This window comes from Scyliorhinus torazame, chromosome 1 (assembly GCF_047496885.1).
Source record: "Scyliorhinus torazame isolate Kashiwa2021f chromosome 1, sScyTor2.1, whole genome shotgun sequence".
NCBI lineage: Eukaryota > Metazoa > Chordata > Chondrichthyes > Carcharhiniformes > Scyliorhinidae > Scyliorhinus > Scyliorhinus torazame.
Window position 1 is genome coordinate 103,445,175 of NC_092707.1, and position 20,422 is coordinate 103,465,596.

The 20,422-nt window shown below is 46.7% G+C and overlaps 1 protein-coding gene across 5 annotated transcripts in view; it reads left to right on the forward strand.

Annotated features, from left to right (window-relative positions):
* cabin1 (calcineurin binding protein 1) overlaps window positions 1-20,422 on the forward strand; it is an 807,975-nt gene that overhangs the window by 450,494 nt on the left and 337,059 nt on the right. For all 5 annotated transcript variants that reach the window (XM_072499122.1, XM_072499139.1, XM_072499102.1 and 2 more), the window contains exon 29: window positions 2,515-2,678. In XM_072499122.1, the coding sequence (XP_072355223.1) occupies window positions 2,515-2,678 (164 nt within the window). The remainder of the gene's footprint in view (window positions 1-2,514; window positions 2,679-20,422) is intronic.

Here is a 20,422-nt window from a genome sequence, read left to right on the forward strand (position 1 = left end):
TCTCCAGACCTTGTATTCTGCTCCTTCCCCAGACCCTGTATTCTACCACTCCCCCATTGCCATGCCTGTAATTCTCTCCCCCATGTATTATACCCCCACTCTGTCTCCATTTCCTGTATTCCTCCAACTCCCCAGGGCCCTGCATTGCCCTCCATTCCAAAAATCTAAATTGAAAAAACATTGGAAATATACAGAATTTGAGTGACCTTTAAGTTCTGACTCTTTCAGACATGTTGAACCCAGTCAATCAGAATTTCCATGCACTTCATAAAGTGAGATGTCAATGCTGGGAAATTAACTCTTGTCATCCCATTGTCAGTATTAAATACAACCAGCTGCTGAGTAAAACTGCCATTCTGCCCATCCTCTAGAGCAGCACCACTCTGATATTTCCCTCGAGTTTAAAATAAAAATACAGAAGTGTTGCTTAAACAGGCTCAGATATTTGTATAAGAACAATGTACTACAGGTGCTAGGGATCTAAAACTAAAAACGTAAAGTTGTGGAAATAATCAGCAAGTCTGACAGCATCTGTGGAGTTAGAATCATAGTTAACGTTTCAGATCGGTGATCCTTCATCCGAACTGAGTTAACTTGATTTCTCTCCATGGTTGCTGCCATTCCTACTGTGTACTTTCAACATTGTCTGCTAAGATATCTGTAATTTGATATGTAAAACAGCTGAATAAAATTGAGGTCTTCACAAGCTTCCTCCATACAAACAACATAAAGCTAGTGTTGTGATGATAGCTCCTACATCATTAAAGCTTTCCAAACTTCATCCTCTGGAAAATCTCTTAAATCGAAAAGTTGCTTTGCTCTTTCAGTAGTTAAATACCTCTTTAAAATGGGCAGCTTGTTAAAAATGTATCATTCTTGTATTAAAGATCCTTTGCAAGCCTGCTTTTATTTTTTAATAGGGTACCATGTGGCAGGGGAGGGTGTAGAATTAATGGGATCATAGCAAGCTGGATTAAAAATTGCTTAGAGGGAAAAAACAGAGTAGGTGTCAAAGGCAACTTTACAGATTGGTTGGAAGTGAATAAAAGTGTTCCACGTGGTTCAGTTTTGAGCCTATTTCTGTCCACTGTGTATTTGGTCATAGACCTAGATGAAATAATGTTGAACTTTTAGATCACACTAATACAGAAGGTTGTGTCCATTCTGCCTGCGATAGGATGCAACAGAGAATTTTAATAAGATGGAAGAATCCGCTAAAAATTAGCAAATGGAATTCAATGTCAGTAAATGTGAGATGATGCATTTTGGCTTAAAACAAATAACAGCAGTAATTCTACTCTGAAAGTAGGCAGGGTGTTGTGGAAGAACAAAGAGACTCAAGTATAGATTTACAGAATATGAAAGGCAATATTTCGGGTTGATATGGCTGTTCTTTTTTTAAACCCACTGGACTCTAGATTTTATTACGAGAATGTAAAAGCCAAGAGGAGGTGATATGCCTATATGAAACGTTAATAATATTTCAGTGTAGTATGTGCCATTCTGGCTGTACACTATTTGGAGCATAGTGAGGTTTTATAGCGGGTGTACACAGTTTCACTAGAATATTGTCTGGTTGTTGAGATAAAAGTACAACAAAAGACTTTTTAAAAATGGCTTTTTGTTATCACACTGCAGATTATTGGTTTTCTTTATTCATTCATAGGATGAGAGTCTTATTGGCATTTGATGGCAATCCCTAATTGCCCTCAAGAAGCTGGTGATTTGACAGAAGCATTGAAAACTTTGACAAGATCAGGCAGGGTGTGTATAGTACCAGACTGTTTCAAGTCGTTGAGGGGTAATAAAAGGCAGGAGAAATTCTATTACACATGGAGTTGTGAGACGGGAGTTTACTTGTAGGATGAGAAGTTAAGGCAGAAACTTTCAACATTGAAGATTAGATAGTTGGATGAAGGTGAAGGGATAATGGAAACAGAGCGATTGGAGCTATTTTCTTATGTGGAGGGTAATCCCCAGCAGTTTAGGCTGAATGGCTTTTTTCCATGATATAACTTCTGTCTATTTCTGTGACCTGGTATTATTGGGTGGGATTGTTGAGTTATGATCGCTCCTGTAACCCGTTGAAATCTATCTGTCCTGGGATTGCTCAGCTTTTCTGAAAATGCCAGAGAGTGGTGGGTCTGTGGAATTCATTGCCACAGAGGGCGGTGGAGGCCGGGACGTTGAGTGTCTTTAAGACAGAAGTTGATAAATTCTTGATTTCTCGAGGAATTAAGGGCTATGGAGAGAGAGCGGGTAAATGGAGTTGAAATCAGCCATGATTGAATGGTGGAGTGGACTCGATGGGCCGAATGGCCTTACTTCCACTCCTATGTCTTATGATCTTATGGACACAATATGGAGCAAATAGGACTGAACTCTCCCTCCGCTGTAAGCAATGTGGTAATTTAGTGTAATGTTTTGAAATCATGGACTCAAGTATTTCTGACATTATCTCCCTAATTTTAAACCTGACGACTGAACAAATCAAACTTTTTTTTTTCTCTGCAGGGAATCTGGCGTATTCCTGTGGATGAAATTGACCGCCCTGGCAGTTTTGCCTCCCATATGAACCGTTCGATTGTTATCTTACTTGACGTTCTATCACAGCTGAAGGACCATAATACACTGCTGAGAGTATCTTCCATGCTTCAAAGGACACCTGACCAGGGAAAGTAAGTGTACACCTTCAGAGCTTCTGAAGCAACAGCTGTTTTACCTTGGGGTCCTATAACTGACTTTGATTTCAGAAAACTTAATAATCCAGGATTTCGAACACCTGACAGCCTTTGTTGCCAGTTGGTAAGGTGTGTGGCACATTAGGCCTCTCTGCAGCTTGAGATCTGGATAGTGGAGTGGGAAAGTATAATAAACTTGAGACCAACATCAAGGTGAGTCAGTGTTGTTACAGTAAATCCAGTATGGATGTTAGGACTATACTTACCAATTGACAATTTTGTTTGCCTTTGCTCAGTGCACGTTAATTATGTTTCCATTAGCTCTATGCCTTTATATCCTACATTGGAACCTCCTACCTCAACTGTAGGAACATGTCCATTTTCCTAATGGATACTGCCTTTGTTATATTGGACATCCACTATGTTGGCATTGAGAAATGTGAATCAATGCCTAGTTATGAGGAAGGTTACGCATAAAAATATCTATAATAAAAACAGAAAATGCTCAAAATGCAGGTTCAGCAGAGCAACAGAGTTAACGTTTCAGGTCAATATCCTTTCACCAGAACAGGGTAAAGTTAGCGATGTAATAGGTTTTGAGGACAGGGTGGGTGGGCCAAGGATTAAAGGGAGGTCTATAACAAGGTGGAAGACAGAAGAGATTGAATGACAGAATAGTTGGTCTTACCTGGCCAAAGGGAATGGTGATGAGGCAAGAAAAGAAACAAAAGAAGCAAAAGTAAGAGGAAAAGGGAACAAAATGGGGAGACAGAATCTATGGTTTGAAGTTGTTGAATGCAATGTTAATGTAGTTTATTTTTCCAGGTTAATGAAACAAAATTATGAATGTGAACAACCCATTTTCTAAAATGGGGTGAGAAGTCAGAGTCACTTCCTCATTTAAATGATAGAATAAAGCATGCACCTTCCCATTGCCGGTCTCTCAGCCCATCATTGTGCTTTGTAGCCACCCTGCTCATACACAACAAGAACAGCAAGTACTTCAGGCATCCACTTCCCCAAAATCCCATGCTGTTTCCATTTTATCTATTTCTTTTTTTAATATAAATTTAGAGTACCCAATTCATTTTTTCCAATTAAGGGGTAATTTAGCGTGGCCAATCCACCTACCCTGCACATCTTTGGATTGTGGGGGCGAAACCCACGCAAACACGGGGAGAATGTGCAAACTCCACATGGACAGTGACCCAGGGCCGGGATCGAACCTGGGACCTCGGCGCCGTGAGGCAGCAGTGCTACCCACTGCGCCACCATGCTGCCCTCATTTTATCTATTTCTAATAAATGTTCTTCTTTCCCCATTTTCTTACTCAATTTAATTTGGTTTGTTTTTCTCTTCTGGTTAATTTGAATACTTAACCTTTAATTATTTTGGACTTCCGGTGGCAGCATGTAGGAGGAAGTAATGCATTAGGTAGCTCCCGCCAGGGTACTTGTTTTTTTTGCCCGGTTCCCAGGGTTTTTTGGTGGACAATCTCTTTCTATAAGAAAGTAAAGGGATCCGAAAGAAGAAGTGTGATAAAAAAAAGTCCACAACTAAGAAGTCTGCGGCTGGAAATTCTTTAATTCACTCGGAGGCTTTGCATCGAGCCTCAGCAGGAAAGATGGCGGTGGCGGGTCAGGCAGCTGGGGTCATCCCATTCGCATCAGATATGCTGACTGGTGTACTGGCCAATGAATTCAAGAAACAGTTTGAGAAGCATTTCAAGAGGCAATGCAGAGTGATGTTAGACATTCTATAAGTCAATTGAGGAGGTGCTGGATCCTGTTTGTGAGAAGTTGGAGAGAGCTTCGGAAACTGTAGAGGAGCATGGCGAGGTGTTGAAAGGGGTGGAGATGGCTTTGTCAAGGCACCGCGATAAAAACGCCTCGTTGGAAGCTGAGATCTCAATTGTGGTAAAAAGATCAAGAATCTGAGGGCAAAAGATGACTAGGAGGAGCCTGCGAGTATGTGTGTTACCTTTAGGTTAAAGGACCATAACTTCAATACTTCAGCGGAAGCAGAAGCCTTTGTTACAGAGCATGGGCTGGGGTCGAGTTAAACTGGCTCTGTGTGGAATGGTTATGGTTGTTTATGGGCAGGGGTTTTGGTGGATTTTGTATCCTGTATTTTGTACATATTTGTTGTGATTTCTTTGGTTTGAATTTTTGGGGGTTGGGAAGGGGTTATTTTGTACAAGTTGTACAATGGGAGGTGGGAGGATAACTGTTTGTGGGATATTTTTAAGGCAATATTTCTTTTATAGTTGGAAATATCTGGCTCCAGGGGGGAACGTGCTTTTGGAATGGGTGCTGAATTTCTGGGGGGTTTTGGTAGCCGGGACGAGTCGGGGCACTTGTTTCTCTTTTTCGGCTCTGGGGAGGGGCTACCCCGCTATCATTAAAGTTTCAGCTTGCGAACGGGAGCGAGGTGGGGATAGGAGCTGTGGCCTGTTGGACCTGTGTTAGTGGTTCAATGAGCCTGGCACTTTTGTTTGGGTGGGGGATGGGGTTGGTTAGGAAGGGGTAGAGTTCTTTTTTCTGACAGTGATCATGGGATTGTCTTTGTTTTATTGTTTGGGTTGGGTTGCTTTGGTGGCCATCTTGGATGGGCCTTGGGCCTACATCCCTATGGTAAGCACTTGATAATCCTGGGTTTGACAAAGTCCCGTATAAGAGATTATCGTGTAAGATTAAAGTGCATGGGATTGGGAGAAGTGTATTGAGATGGATAGAAAACTGGTTGGCAGAAAGAAAACAAAGAGTAAGAATGAATGGGTCTTTTTCAAATTGGTAGGCAGTAACTAGTGGGGTGCCACAAGGATCGGTGCTGGGACCCCAGCTATTCACAATCTATATTAATGATTTGGACGAGGGAACAAAATGTAACATCTCAAAGTTTGCAGATGATACCAAGTTGGGTGGGAGGGTGAACTGTGACGAGGATGCAGAGATCCTTCAGCATGATCTGGACAGGTTGGGTGAGGGCAAATCAATGGCAGACGCAGAATAATTTGGATAAATGTGAGGTTATTCACTTTGGAAGCAAAAACAAGAACTACTTGAATGGCTGGAAATTGGGAGAAGGGGGTGTCCAGTGGGACCTGGGTGTCCTTGTGCACCAGCCGCTGAAAGTAAGCATGCAGGTGCAGCAAGCAGTAAAGAAGACAAATGGTGAGACAAATTCATTGCGAAAGGTTTCGAGTACAGGAGCAGGGATGGGTTGTTGCAATTATACCGGGCCTTGGTGAGGCCACACCTGGAATATTGTGTGCAGTTTTGCTCTCCTTTTCTGAGGAAGGATGTTCTTGCTCTCGAGGGTGTGCAGGGAAGCTTTAACAGGCTGATTCCGGGGGTGGCGGGTCTGATGAATGAGGAGAGATTGACTAGGTTAGGATTGTTCTTGCTGGAGTTCAGACGAATGAGGGGGGATCTCACAGAGACTTATAAAATTCTAACAGGATTAGACAGGGTAGATGCAGGGAGGATGGTGGTGTATCTAAAACCAGGGGTCACAGTCTGAGGATAAGGGTTAGACCATTTTGGACAGAGATGAGGAGACATTTCTTCACCCAAGAGTGGTGAACCTGTGGAACACGTTACCACAGAAAGTAGTTGAGGCTAAGGCATTGAATATATTCAAGAGGCGACTAGATATTGCACTTGACGCGAATGGGATCAAGGATTATGGGGAGAAAGCAGGATTAGATTGAGTTGGACGATCAGCCATGACCATGATGATGGGCGGAGCTGGCTCAAAGGGCCGAATGGCCTCCTCCTGCTCCTATCTTCTATGTTTACAGTGGAATTAGCTGACTCTGGGTTGGGGTAGGATGGGAGATGCCCGACTCGGTTAGTCACCTGGTAGGTACGTGACGGCTACACGGTCTTCGGCAGATAGATTGGTGGTTTTAGTTGCCGCATATGCCCTGAATTGAAGCGATACAGTGTTTATTAGGAAGCTGTTGGTTTCCATTTGGGATTTGGATACACACCAGCTAATTTTGGGGGGAAAATTTAAATTGCGGCTAGATCCGAAGATGGACTGTTGTAAGCCAAAATCGTTGGTGCTCTCGGGGGTGGTGAAGACGCTGTTAGTGTTTATGGAATACGTGGGGGTCGGGCAGATCAGATCCATGAAGGGTTTATGCACCCAGGGGGATAAAGAATTCTTGTTCCTTTCCCCAGTACATAAGGATTGACTTATTTCTGGTGGGTAGGTTCCTTCTCCCTTGGGTGAAGAAGGCAGAATTCTCAGCTTTTGTCATCTCAGATCTTGCCCCACATCTTGAAGATTTGGTCCTGGAGTTGGGTTCCATTCAGCACTCATTGTGGAGTTCTGGGGCGAAATTCTCACCCAACGGCGCGATGTCCGCCGACTGGCGCCAAAAACGGCGCCAATCAGACGGGCATCGCGCCGGCCCAAAGATGCGGAATGCTCCGCATCTTTGGGGGCTGAGCCCCAACATTGAGGGGCTAGGCCGGCGCCGGAGGGATTTCCGCCCCGCCAGCTGGCGGAAATGGCGTTTGTTGCCCCGCCAGCTGGCGCGGAAATGCGGCGCATGCGCGGGAGCGTCTGCGGCCGCCGACAGTTTCCCGCGCATGCGCAGTGGGGAGAGTCTCTTCCGCCTCCGCCATGGTGGAGGCCGTGGCGGAGGCGGAAGGGAAAGAGTGCCCCCACGGCACAGGCCCGCCCGCGGATCGGTGGGCCCCGATCGCGGGCCAGGCCACCGTGGGGGCCCCCCCGGGGTCAGATCGCCCCGCGCCCCCCCCAGGACCCCAGAGCCCGCCCACGCCGCCTGGTCCCGCCGGTAAATACCAGCTTTGATTTACGCCGGCGGGACAGGCAATTTCTGGGCGGGACTTCGGCCCATCCGGGCCGGAGAATTGAGCGGGGGGTCCCGCCAACCGGCGCGGCCCGATTCCCGCCCCCGCCCAATCTCCGGTACCGGAGACTTCGGCGGGGGCGGGATTCACGGCGGCCAACGGCCATTGTCCGACCCGGCGGGGGGTCGGAGAATGACGCCCCTGATGTAGAATTATTTTTTTGAACAGATTTTTCTTCTTTTTCACCCCCCCCCCCCTCCCCATCACCACCCTCCCCACCCCGCTGCGACGAACAGCTCCTCAAACACAGTCACAAACATCCCCCACTTTTTCTCAAACTCCCCTGCTGAGCCCCTTAACTCATACTTTATCTTCTCTAACCGCAGGAAGTCATACAGGTCACCCAACCATGCTGCTACCCCTGGTGGCGATGCCGACCGCCACTCCAGCAAAATTCGTCACCGTGCAATCAGAGAAGCGAAGGCCAAGACATCGGCCTTCCTCCTCACCCCAAATGTTGCCACCAAAGGGTCCGGGTCCACTCTCTTCTCCACTCGCCTGGCTAAGACCGCGAACACTCCCGCCCAGAATCTTCCCGATTTTTCACAACCCCAAAACATGTGCGCATGATTCGCTGGCCCCCGCCCACACCTCTCACACTCAGCTGCTACCCCCTGAAAGAACCCACTCATTCTCACCTGAGTCATATGCACCCTGTGCATCACCTTAAACTGTATCAGGCTCATCCTTGCACAAGAGGAGGTCCTGTTTACCCTTTGCAGTGCCTCACTCCATACTCCCCAATTGATCTCCATTCCCAACTCCGCTTCCCATTTCTCCTTGATCTTCACCACCCGCTCGCCTCCCTGCTCCCCCAGCCACATATATATATATATATATATATATCCCCAATTCTTCCCTCCCCTTCCACATCCGGAAGCAGCAGTCGTGTTATGGGCCAGGGTTTAGAGAACCCCAAAGTGTATCATGGAGTTCACCTGACCCACAACTTTTAATAGATTGTGGAATGGGGAGCACACGGCCCACTCTACAGGTGTGGTACAGCAGAAATGGAAAAGTATTTTTTAAAGCAAAACAATGTTTATTCTATGAACTCAAGTTAATCTTTTTAAAACAATCAGTGAACATCTGAGCAATCATCAATTCAAATACAACCCCCAAAGAATACAACACTAAGTAATCCTTTAAGCTTTCTTTTTAACATCCATAAGACTTAAAACACCTTTTACCAGAAGCACATCAGGTTAAAGTCACTACTGTTATTAGTTTTAAATCACCAGGATCGATTTACAGTCTTTAGATTACAGAGAGATACACTAATACACTTTCTGGCCGTGACTGCAGCTATCCAGCTCTGAAAACGAAACTAAAACACACCCTGCAGCAAACAGCCTAAAACGAAAGATCGTCGATGTATACCGCACAATTGGTTAATCCTGAAACAACTTTGTTAGTTAGCCGTTGAAATGTGGTGGTGTATTTTTCATGCCAAATGGCATAACTTTGAATTGGTATATACCATCTGGAGTCACAAAAGCTGAAATCTCCTTCGTCCTTTCGGATAAAGGTACCCGCCAGTAACCTTTCAGTAAATCCAGTTTGGAAATAAAAACTGATTGTCCCAGTTTCTCAATGCAATCCTTCAAGTGTGGGATAGGATAAGAGACCGTTCTTGTAACTGCATTAACCTTTCTATAGTCCACACACAACCATTGGGTACCGTCTGGTTTTGGTACCATCACTATAGGTGAGCTCCATTGGCTGCAACCCACTTCAATTATGCCATTTTTAAGCATACTCTCAATCTCTTTGTTAACCTGTGCCAATTTTAAAGGGTTAAGTCTGTATGGATGTTGTTTGATTGGAACAGCCTTTCCCACATCTACATCATGTATAGCCATTTTAGTTCTTCCCAATTTATCTCCACAAATATGCCCATGTGATATCAATAACTCTTTCAGGTCAGTTCGTTTTTCCTCTGGAAGGTAACTCAATAATTTATCCCAATTTTTAAGAACATCCTCGTTTTCCAATTTAATTTGAGGTATGTCAAATTCACAGTCATCTGGATTTGGTTCGTCATTTTGAGTTAGAATCATTCAAACCTCCTCCTTTTTCTCTCCTTCCCTTTCAAAATACCTTTTAAGCATATTCACGAGACACACTCGGTGAGTTTTCCTTCTATCCGGTGTTTTTACCACATAATTCACCCCACTTTATTTCTTTCACCTCACTTAATGTCCTTTCAATCTGATAAGGTCCTTGCTTTTAAAGATTCACCTACCACTGGTAACAACATTAAAACTTCATCTCCACAGGCAAAATACGAACCTTGGATTTCTTGTCCGCTACCCATTTCATCACATTTTGTGCAACTTAATCAATTTAAGTGGTCCTCTTGCCTCATGACCAAAAATTAGTTCAAAAGGACTGAATTTGGTTGATTCATTTGGTGCATCCCTAATTGCAAACAGTACGAATAGAATTCCTTTATCCCAATCCTCTGGATAATCTTGACAATAAGCCCTCAACATTGTCCTTCATGTCTGATGCCACCTTTCTAAGGCTCCCTGCGATTCTGGATGGTATGCAGTTGATTTAAATTGTTTTATTCCTAAGCTATCCATAACTTCTTTGAATAATCTTGAGGTAAAATTCGATCCTTGATCTGACTGTATTTCTATGGGTAGTCCATATGTAGTAAAACATTTAAGTAACTCCTCCACAATCTTTTTTGGTGTAATATTATGTACTGGAATGGCCTCTGGAAACCTCGTAGACACATCCATTATAGTCAAAGGATATTGATTTGCACTTTTTGTTTTAGGAAGCGGTTCTACGCAATCAATTAGGACCCTTGTAAAAGGTTCCTCAGATGCTGGAATGGGTATTAAGGGCACTGGTTTTATCACAGCTTGAGGTTTCCCTATCACTTGACATTTGTGACATGATTGACAAAATTTAACTACATCTTTATGTAGTCCAGGCCAATAAAAATGTTTCTGGATTTTAGCTTGAGTTTTCCTTATTCCCAAATGACCTCCCACTGGTACCTCATGTGCAACTCGCAACACCTCCTTTCTATACCCTACCGGCAATACTACTTGATGAACTTCTGCCCATTTTTCATCCGCCTGCATATGTAAAGGTCTCCATTTTCTCATCAAGACATCACTTTTACGGTAATAACACTCTGGTATACACTCAGATTCCTCTTCCGTGTATGCTTTCTGTTACATCCGTTTTATTTCTACATCTTTCTGTTGTAACTCCGCCAATTTTCCTGAACTAAAAATATCCGCCTCATCCTCCACCTGTTCTTGTTCTTTTTCAACCATCTGATCAAAGATCGTTTCTGATAATTGCACTTCAACTTCATCTTCACTCTTTGATTTCTCCCCTTGCCTTAACCTGTGACTTTGCAACCTTGTTACTCCACAATCCGGAAAATTCCCAGGATATTCGTCCTTCATCACTTCAGTTGTCTGATTTTCCACTGGCCTATCGACCACAGTAGCCACAGTTAAGTGGATAGCAGTGTGGCTTCACAGCGCCAGGGTCCCAGGTTCGATTCCCCGCTGGGTCACTGTCTGTGAGGAGACTGTACGTTCTCCCCGTGTCTGCGTGGGTTTCCTCCGGGTGCTCCGGTTTCCTCCCACAGTCCAAAGACGTACAGGTTAGGTGGATTGGCCATGATAAATTGCCCTTAGTGACCAAAAAAGGATTAGGAGGGGTTATTAGGTTATGGGGATAGGGTGGAAGTGAGGGCTTAAGTGGGTCGGTGCAGACTCGATGGGCCGAGTGGCCTCCTTCTGCACTGTATGTTCTATGTTCTATCTTTTTGTTGTAACTCCGCCCATTTTCCTGAACTAAAAATATCCGCCTCATCCTCCACCTGTTCTCTTCCAACCATCTGATCAAAAGTCATTTCTGATAATAGCACTTCACCTTTATCTTCACTCTCTGATTTCTCCTCTTGTTTTAACCTGTGACTTTGCGACCTTGTTACTACACAATCCGGAAAAATGCCAGGATATTCGTCCTTCAACACTTCAGTTGTCTGATTTTCCATTGGCTTATCAACCACAGTAGGCATCATTGCCACCTGCGATCCAGCTATATCATTACCCAAGATGAACTGTATTCCTGGACAAGATAGTTTATCTATTACTCCTACTACCACTTCACCACTCTTCCCTGGACTTTCCAACCTTACCTTATATAATTGAACACTATTCTTCTCACCCTGAATTCCACATATTACCACCTTTTCTGGCAACCTTCTTCCCAAACTACATAGCTCCTCATCTCTTACCATTAAAGATTGACTAGCTCGGAGACTTCCGGGTGCGGCTATGCAGAGCTAGGTCGCATATTCGGCAGCTCCTGCTTGGAACGGACTTTTGGGCTCTTTTACAGGGCCCCCACGGCATTTGTTTGACATTTCCAGGTGTGGGATAAAGGCTGCAATATTCCCCCGACAGTGTCCCCCAGGAAGGGTATGTCTCTGGGTTGTCAGACACGGCAGAAACAGTAAAAGATTTGGCTGCAACTGCAGGATAAACAGGGCCTCTTCCAGCATGCAGGCGGGGGAAGGGCAAGCTTAAAGCTGCAAGCTGACCTGAGGGCCTGTATCAAAGGTGAATTCTAGCAGCAGAGGGAACAACTGTGAAAAGACCTCATCAAGGCCACTGAAGGGACTTCCGGTTGCGGTGATGCCTAGCTAGCCGCACGCTTCGGCGGCTCCAGCTCCGACGGACTTTCGGGCTCTTTTAAGAGCCCCAACGGGGAATTTTTCAACGACGCAACCCGGTGTGGGGTGTGTGAGAAGGGAGTCCCCCCCAAACGAAGGAGGAAAAAACCGGCGGCGGCAGCTGCAGCGCGAGGAATCGTCGACCAAAGGGTCAGAAAGAGAGAAGTACAAGATGGCGGCGGAGAAAGCGCAGGCGACATGGGGGCCTGAGCAGGATGAAATTGTGAGACGGTGCGTGGAGCTGCTGAAGAGGGAGGTGCTGACCCCGTTGCTACAGGCAATTGAGGGGCTCAAGGAGACATTAAAGACCCAGGAGACAGAGCTCCGCGTGGTGGAGCAGAAGGTGACAGATATTGAGGACGAGATCCTGGGCCTGGCGGTTAAGACACAGATGCACGAGGCACTTCATAAAAAGTGTACTGAAAGGATCGAAGCCCTAGAAAATGGAGCGCGAAGGAAGAACCTTCGGATACTGGGTCTCCCTGAGGGTGTGGAAGGAGTGGACTGTGGAGCGTACGCAAGTACGATGCTGAGCTCACTGATGGGTGCTGAGGCCCCTACGGGCCCCTTGGAGGTGGAGTGGGCAAATCGGATTCCGGCGAGAAGACCAAAAGCGGGAGAACCACCCAGGGCGATAATCGTGCTATTTTACCGCCTTAAGGATAGAGAAGAGGTCCTGAGATGGGCTAAAAAGGTGCGGAGTAGCAGATGGGAGAATGCAGTGGTACGGGTATACCAGGATTGGAGTGCGGAGGTGGCGAGAAGGAGGGCGAGCTTCAACCGAGCCAAAGAGGTGTTGCATAAAAGGAAGGTGAAGTTCGGGATGCTGCAGCCGGCAAGACTATGGGTCACGTATCAGGAGAGACACCATTATTTTGAGACGGCGGAGGAAGCATGGACCTTCATCAAAGAAGAGAAATTGGATCGGAACTGAGGGACTGATGCTGCAGGAAATGTTATTGTTAATGTTATGGTTGAAGTTAATTGAGAAGTAAATTGGGAAGGGGGGAGACATTGGGGAAATGTGGGCGCCTGTGAGGGGGGAAAGACGGGACATAGTTGGAGAATGGGGAAGGGGAGTGGGAGGGGAAAGGGAGCTGCGCCATAAGAGGCGGGTCAGGTAAAGGGATGTTCCCGCGCCAGAAAGAATAAGGCGTGAAGACAGGCGCAAGGCGGATGGGAGTTCCCCACACGGGGGGGTCGAGGAGTGAGCAGGAGTAGCCGGGGTCAGTTGAAGTCAGCTGACTTACGGAAGTAATATGGGGGGAGCAATCATGCTAGAAAGAGATCTGGGGGGGAGGTGGGGGGGGGGACAACTGGGTTGCTGCTGCAGAAATCCAAAAGGAAATGGCTAAAGAGTGGGTGGGCGGGGATGGTGTGCGACGCTGGGGGAGCGAGCGGGAGCGCGGAGGTGGGATATGGGACTGGCCTAGAGAACGTAATGGCTAGTCGACACGGGAGGGGGGCAGGTAGCCCCCTAGTGAGGCTGATCACGTGGAACGTGAGAGGCCTGAACGGACCGATAAAAAGGGCCCGAGTGCTCGCGCATTTGAAAGGACTAAGGGCAGACGTGGTTATGCTCCAAGAGACGTACCTAAAGGTGGCGGACCAAGTTAGGCTAAGGAAAGGATGGGTGGGACAGGTGTTCCACTCAGGACTGGACGCAAAGAATAGAGGGGTGGCCATTTTGGTGGGGAAACGGGTAGCATTTGAAGCAAAGAACATCGTAGCAGATAGCGGAGGTAGATATGTAATGGTGAGTGGCAGGCTGGAGGGAATGGAGGTCGTGTTGGTTAATGTGTATGCCCCAAACTGGGACGATGCGGGATTTATGAGACGGATGCTGGGGCGTATACCGGACCTAGAGGTAGGAATCTTGATTTTAGGAGGGGACTTTAATACGGTACTGGACCCGGGGCTAGATAGATCCAGCTCAAGGACCGGAAGACGGCCGGCAGCGGCCAAGGTACTTAAGGGGTTTATGGACCAAATGGGGGGAGTGGATCCATGGCGATTTCTTAGACCTAGGGTTAGGGAGTTTTCCTTCTTCTCCCATGTCCATAAAGTGTACTCCCGGATAGATTTTTTTGTTTTGGGAAGGTCGTTGATCTCTAGGGTGGAAGAAGCTGAGTACTCAGCCATAGCGGTTTCGGATCATGCCCCACATTGGGTGGACCTGGAATTAGGAGAGGAAAGGGAGCAGAGAACACTCTGGCGATTAGATGTGGGACTGATGGCGGATGAGGGAGTGTGTGCAAGAGTGCGGGGGTGTATTGAGAGATACCTGGAGGTCAATGACGACGGCGAGGTCCCTGTGGGAGTGGTATGGGAAGCACTAAAAGCGGTGGTCAGAGGAGAGCTGATCTCCATTGGGGCCCACAAAAGGAAAACAGAGGCCAAGGAAAGGGAAAGATTACTGGGGGAGATTTTAAGGGTGGATAGGGAATTTGCAGAGACCCCGGAGGAGGAATTGTACAGGGAGAGGAGACGACTCCAGACGGAATTTGACCTTCTGACCACCAGAAAGGCGGAGGTACTGTGGAGGAAGGCACAGGGGAGGAGGTATGAATATGGGGAAAAGGCTAGTCGCCTGTTGGCTCATCAATTGCGAAAGAGGGCAGCAGCGAGGGAGATAGGAGGAATTAGAGACGAAAGGGGAGACACGGTGCGAAGGGCAGGAAAGATAAATGAGGTGTTCAAGACCTTCTATGAGGAACTGTATAGGTCTCAACCCCCAGAGGGAGAGGAGGGGATGCGGCAGTTCCTGGACCAATTGAGGTTCCCGAAAGTGGAGGAGCGGGGGGTGGTAGGCCTGGGGGCACCGATTGGGGTGGACGAGGTTATTAAGGGACTGGGAAGCAGGGAAGGCCCCAGGACCAGACGGGTTCCCGGTGGAGTATTACAGAAAATATGTGGACTTGTTGGCCCCGTTGATGGTGAGGACGTTCAATGAGGCCAGGAAAGGGGGGACTCTACCCCCGACGATGTCGGAGGCGACGATATCGCTAATTTTGAAGAGGGATAAAGATCCGTTGCAGTGCGGGTCCTATAGACCCATTTCATTATTGAACGTGGACGCCAAATTGTTGGCAAAGGTACTGGCATCGAGGATAGAGGACTGTGTCCCGGGGGTGGTGCACGAAGACCAGACAGGGTTCGTAAAAGGGAGACAACTGAATGTTAACGTGCAACGACTATTAGGGGTGATAATGATGCCCCCAGTGGAGGGGGAGGCAGAGATAGTGGCGGCAATGGACGCAGAGAAGGCATTTGATAGGGTGGAGTGGGAGTATTTATGGGAAGTGTTAAGGAGGTTTGGGTTTGGGAACGGATTTATTAGCTGGGTTAGACTTCTTTATGGGGCTCCAACGGCAAGCGTAGTTACAGGTCGACATAGATCGGAGTATTTCCGACTATATAGGGGAACAAGACAGGGATGCCCGCTGTCTCCATTGTTGTTCGCGTTGGCAATTGAACCTCTGGCCATGGCGTTGAGAGACTCCAGGAAATGGAGAGGGGTGATTAGAGGGGGAGAAGAACACCGAGTCTCGTTATACGCGGATGACCTGTTATACGTGTTAGGACCCAGCGGGGGGGATGATAGAGGTTATGCGAATTTTGAGGGGGTTCGGGGATTTCTCGGGGTATAGGCTAAACATGGGGAAGAGTGAATTATTTGTGATACATCCAGGGGACCAGAGTAGAGAGATAGAAGGCTTGCCTCTAAGGAAAGTGGAAAGAAACTTCCGATACCTGGGGATTCAGATCGCTAGGAGCTGGGGAACCTTGCACAGACTTAATCTGACACGGTTGGTAGAACAAATGGAGGAGGACTTCAAGAGGTGGGACATGCAGCCTCTATCGCTGGCGGGCAGGGTGCAAGCAATTAAGATGATGGTCCTCCCGAGGTTCTTATTTGTATTTCAATGTCTCCCTATACTAATCACCAAGACCTTTTTTAATAAAATAGACAGGAGCATCACGAGCTTCGTGTGGGCAGGGAAAGTTCCGAGAGTAAGGAGGGGGTTCCTTCAGCGTAGTAGGGACAGAGGAGGATTGGCACTACCGAACTTGGGCGATTACTATTGGGCCGCCAATGTGGCAATGATACGTAAATGGATGCTGGAGGGTGAGGGAGCGGCGTGGAAAAGACTGGAGAGAAAGTCCTGTAAAGGGACGAGTTTAGAGGCGCTGGTGACGGCGCCGCTACCGATCTCACCTAAAAAGTTTACCACGAACCCGGTGGTGGCGGCAACATTGAATATCTGGGGACAGTGGAGGCGACAGAGAGGGGTGCGGGGAGCCCTGGTGGGGTCCCCAATCAGGAACAACCATAGGTTCGCCCCAGGAAGAATGGATGGAGGATTTCAGAGCTGGTACGAGTTGGGAATTAGGAGGGTGGGAGATTTATTTATAGATGGGACTTTTGCGAGCTTGGGAGCATTGGAGGAAAAGTATAAGTTGCCCCGGGGAAATTTCTTGAGATATATGCAGGTGAGGGCGTTTACTAGACAACAGGTGAGGGAATTTCTGTTGCTCCCGATACAGGACAGGGTGCATTCAGTGAGGGTCGGTGAGGGCAAGGTGTCAGAGATTTACCGAGAGATGAGGGAAGAGGGGGAGGAGTCAGTGGACGAACTAAAAGGAAAGTGGGAAGAAGAACTAGGGGAGGAGATAGAGGAGGGTATGTGGGCTGATGCCCTAAGCAGGGTAAATTCCTCTTCCTCATGCGCCAGGCTTAGCCTGATTCAATTTAAGGTGCTACATAGAGCACACATAACGGGAGCAAGATTGAGCAGGTTCTTTAGAGTGGAGGACAAATGTGGGAGGTGTGGCGGGAGCCCGGCAAACCACGCACATATGTTTTGGGCGTGCCCGGCACTGGAAGGGTATTGGAAGGGAGTGACGGGAGTGATTTTGCGGGTGGTGAAGGCCCGGGTCAAACCAGGCTGGGGGTTAGCTCTATTTGGAGTTGCGGAAGAGCCGGGAGTGCAGGAGGCGAAAGAGGCCGACGTTGTGGCCTTTGTGTCCCTAGTAGCCCGGCGCAGGATCCTACTCATGTGGAAGGAGGCGAAACCCCCCGGACTGGAGGCCTGGGTAAATGATATGGCGGGGTTCATTAAACTGGAGCAGATAAAGTTTGCCCTGAGAGGATCGGCTCAAGGGTTCACCAGGCGGTGGCAGCCATTTCTCGACTACCTAGGGGAACGTTAGAGGGAAGACAGATGACCAGCTACAGCAACCCAGGGGGAAGGGGGGGGGAGGGGGGGGGTTTAGTTTAGTTTAGGTCAAAGATAAAGGGGTTTTGTTACTTGTGTATTGTTAAAAATTTCTGTATTATTGTTGCGTTTGCTTTGTAAGAGGGGAAAAATTGTTGTTTGGGAAAAAAATTTCAATAAAACATATTTAAAAAAAAAAGATTGACTAGCTCCCGTATCTCTTAAAATTGTGACTTCTTTACCTGCTCCTCCTGATCCACGAGTAAACTTTACCCACACAAGTAAATTCTTTAAAGAGATCTGGCGCCTTCTTAACAATGACTTCTTGAACAGGCTGTACAAACTTTTGCACCTCCTTCGCTCACTTGGGCTTTCCTTTACCACTTTAACAAACCCCACTGTCTTATCCTGTTTTACCACATCAGCCTTCCCAGTGCTTTTCTTCAACCATTGCGACTTCACATGGCCCAGTTTATTACAGTGAAAACATTTGAAATTTTTCATTTCTTTTCCACCCTCCTGGATTTCTTTTTTAATCTGAGGTACACTCTCCTTATTATCTCCCATCAGATCACCTTTACCGTTACCACTTGAGTATTTCTCATGTCCCCAGTTTCTATCCCTCACAGGCTGAACCTGATGTCGGAAACCAAGCTTTGATTTATGAACTAATTCATAACCATCTGCCATTTCCGCTGCTAATCTCGCAGTTTTAACCCTCTGCTCTTCCAGATGGGTTCTCACTACATCAGGAATTGAATTTTTAAATTCCTCCAAAAGTATAATTTCTCTGAGAACTTCATACGTTTGGTCTATTTTCAAAGCCCTTACCCACCTATCAAAATTACTCTGATCCTTTCAAACTCCATGTATGATGTTTGACCAAATTCTTTCCTTAAATTTCTAAACCTTTGTCTGTAGGCTTCAGGCACCAGTTCATATGCAGCTAAGATGGATTTTTTCATCTCCTCATACGTCCCAGATACCTCCTCCGGTAGTGATGGAAACACTTCGCTAGCTCTACCCACCAGCTTTGTTTGAATCAGTAATACCCACATGTCCTGTGGCCATTTCATTTGTTTAGCCACCTTCTCAAATGAAATGAAAAAGGCTTCTACCTCCTTCTTGTCAAACCTTGGCAATGCTTGGACATATTTAAATAGATTCCCACCAAGCCTTCGACTATGACGCTCTTTCTCACTATCCTCATCACTGTCTTCCAACTGTACGTTTCCCTTTACGATTGCCAATTTTAACAAACTGTCATGTTCCATGGCCATTTTCTGAAGTTCAAACTCTCTCTCTTTATCTTTTTCCCTGATCTGTATCTCTCTTTCTCTTTCTTTTTGTTCTGCAAGGGCTATTCTTACTGTTTTCCTTTCTTCTCTCTCTATTTCCTCTCTCTCTCTTTCTCTTTCTTTTTCCTCTTTTTCATATTCAAACTGCTTTAATTCTTTCTCGTGTTCTATTTGATTAATTTGCAACTGAATTTTTGCTATTTCCAATTAGTCAAACTGTATCTCAGGCAACTTTAAATACTCATAATGACCTCAGCTTTTCGCATTTTGTCAGGTAATGTTAACTGCAATGTTTTTGCCAAATCTAACAGTCTGCTTTTAGTCTTTGTCCGTAAGGTACTGCGTGTGACCGTCTCCACACCCAAAAACTTCAGAGCCTCTGAAAGAGCCATTGTCCACAACACACTCCCTACTTAAACTAAAATACCACACCTGAAACGCAACCACAATATGCTCACCCCTCACTGACTTTAAGTTCATTAAGCCAATCCAATAGATAGACTTTTATCCCGGACGAGCCCCCAATTTGTTATGGGCCAGGGTTGAGAGAACCCCAAAGTGTATCATGGAGTTCACCTGACCCACAACTTTTAATAGATTGTGGTATGGGGAGCTCACGGCCCACTCTACAGGTGTGGTACAGCAGAAATGGGAAAGTATTTTGTAAAGCAAAACAATGTTTATTCTATGAACTCAAGTTAACCTTTCTAAAACATACAGTGAACATCTTAGCAACCATTAATTCAAATACAACCCCCAAAGAATACAATACTAAGTAATCCTTTAAGCTTTCCTTTTAACATCCATAAGACTTGAAACATCTTTTACCAGAAGCACGTCAGGTTAAAGTCACTACTGTTATCAATTTTAAATCACCAGGATCGATTTACTGTCTTTGGATTACAGCGAGAGACTCTAATACACCTGGCTGTGACTGCAGCTATCCTGCTCTGAAAATGAAACTAAAACACACAGTGCAGCAACCAGCCTAAAATGAAAGTAAAAAGCCGACAGACAGCCCAGCTCCACCCACTCTCTGACATCACTGCAGTAATAAACACCCATTTCTTAAAGGTACTCTCACATAACAGTCGCTCCAGCAGGGTGTATCCCGTCAATCTAGGGAAACCCTTCCAGACCTTTCGTGCAAAGTCCCAGAACCTGTAGATATCTGAACTCACTACCCCTCGGCAGCTCTACCCTCTCCCTTAGCTCCTCCAGACGGGTGAACCCTTCCTCCAAATACAAATCCCTCAACTTGACCAGCCCCACACCCCTCCACCTCCTGTATACACTATCCATCCCCCTCGGCTCAAACCCATGATTCCCGCACAGCGGCGTTAGCACCGACATCCCTTCCACCCTAAAATGCCTCCTCAGCTGATGCCATATCTTCACCCTGGACTGCACCACTGGTCTCCCTGAATACCTACTTGGAGCCATTGGCAATGCTGCCGTCACCATAACCCCTTACAAGATTCCTCCTTCATCCTAACCCACTCTACCCCTTCTCCTTCCCACCACCGCCGCACCTTGTCCCCATTCGCCGCCCAGTAATAATGAAGCAAGTTTGGCAACGCCAACCCCCCTGCTGCCTCTACCTCTGTAGCCGGGTCCTCCCCAC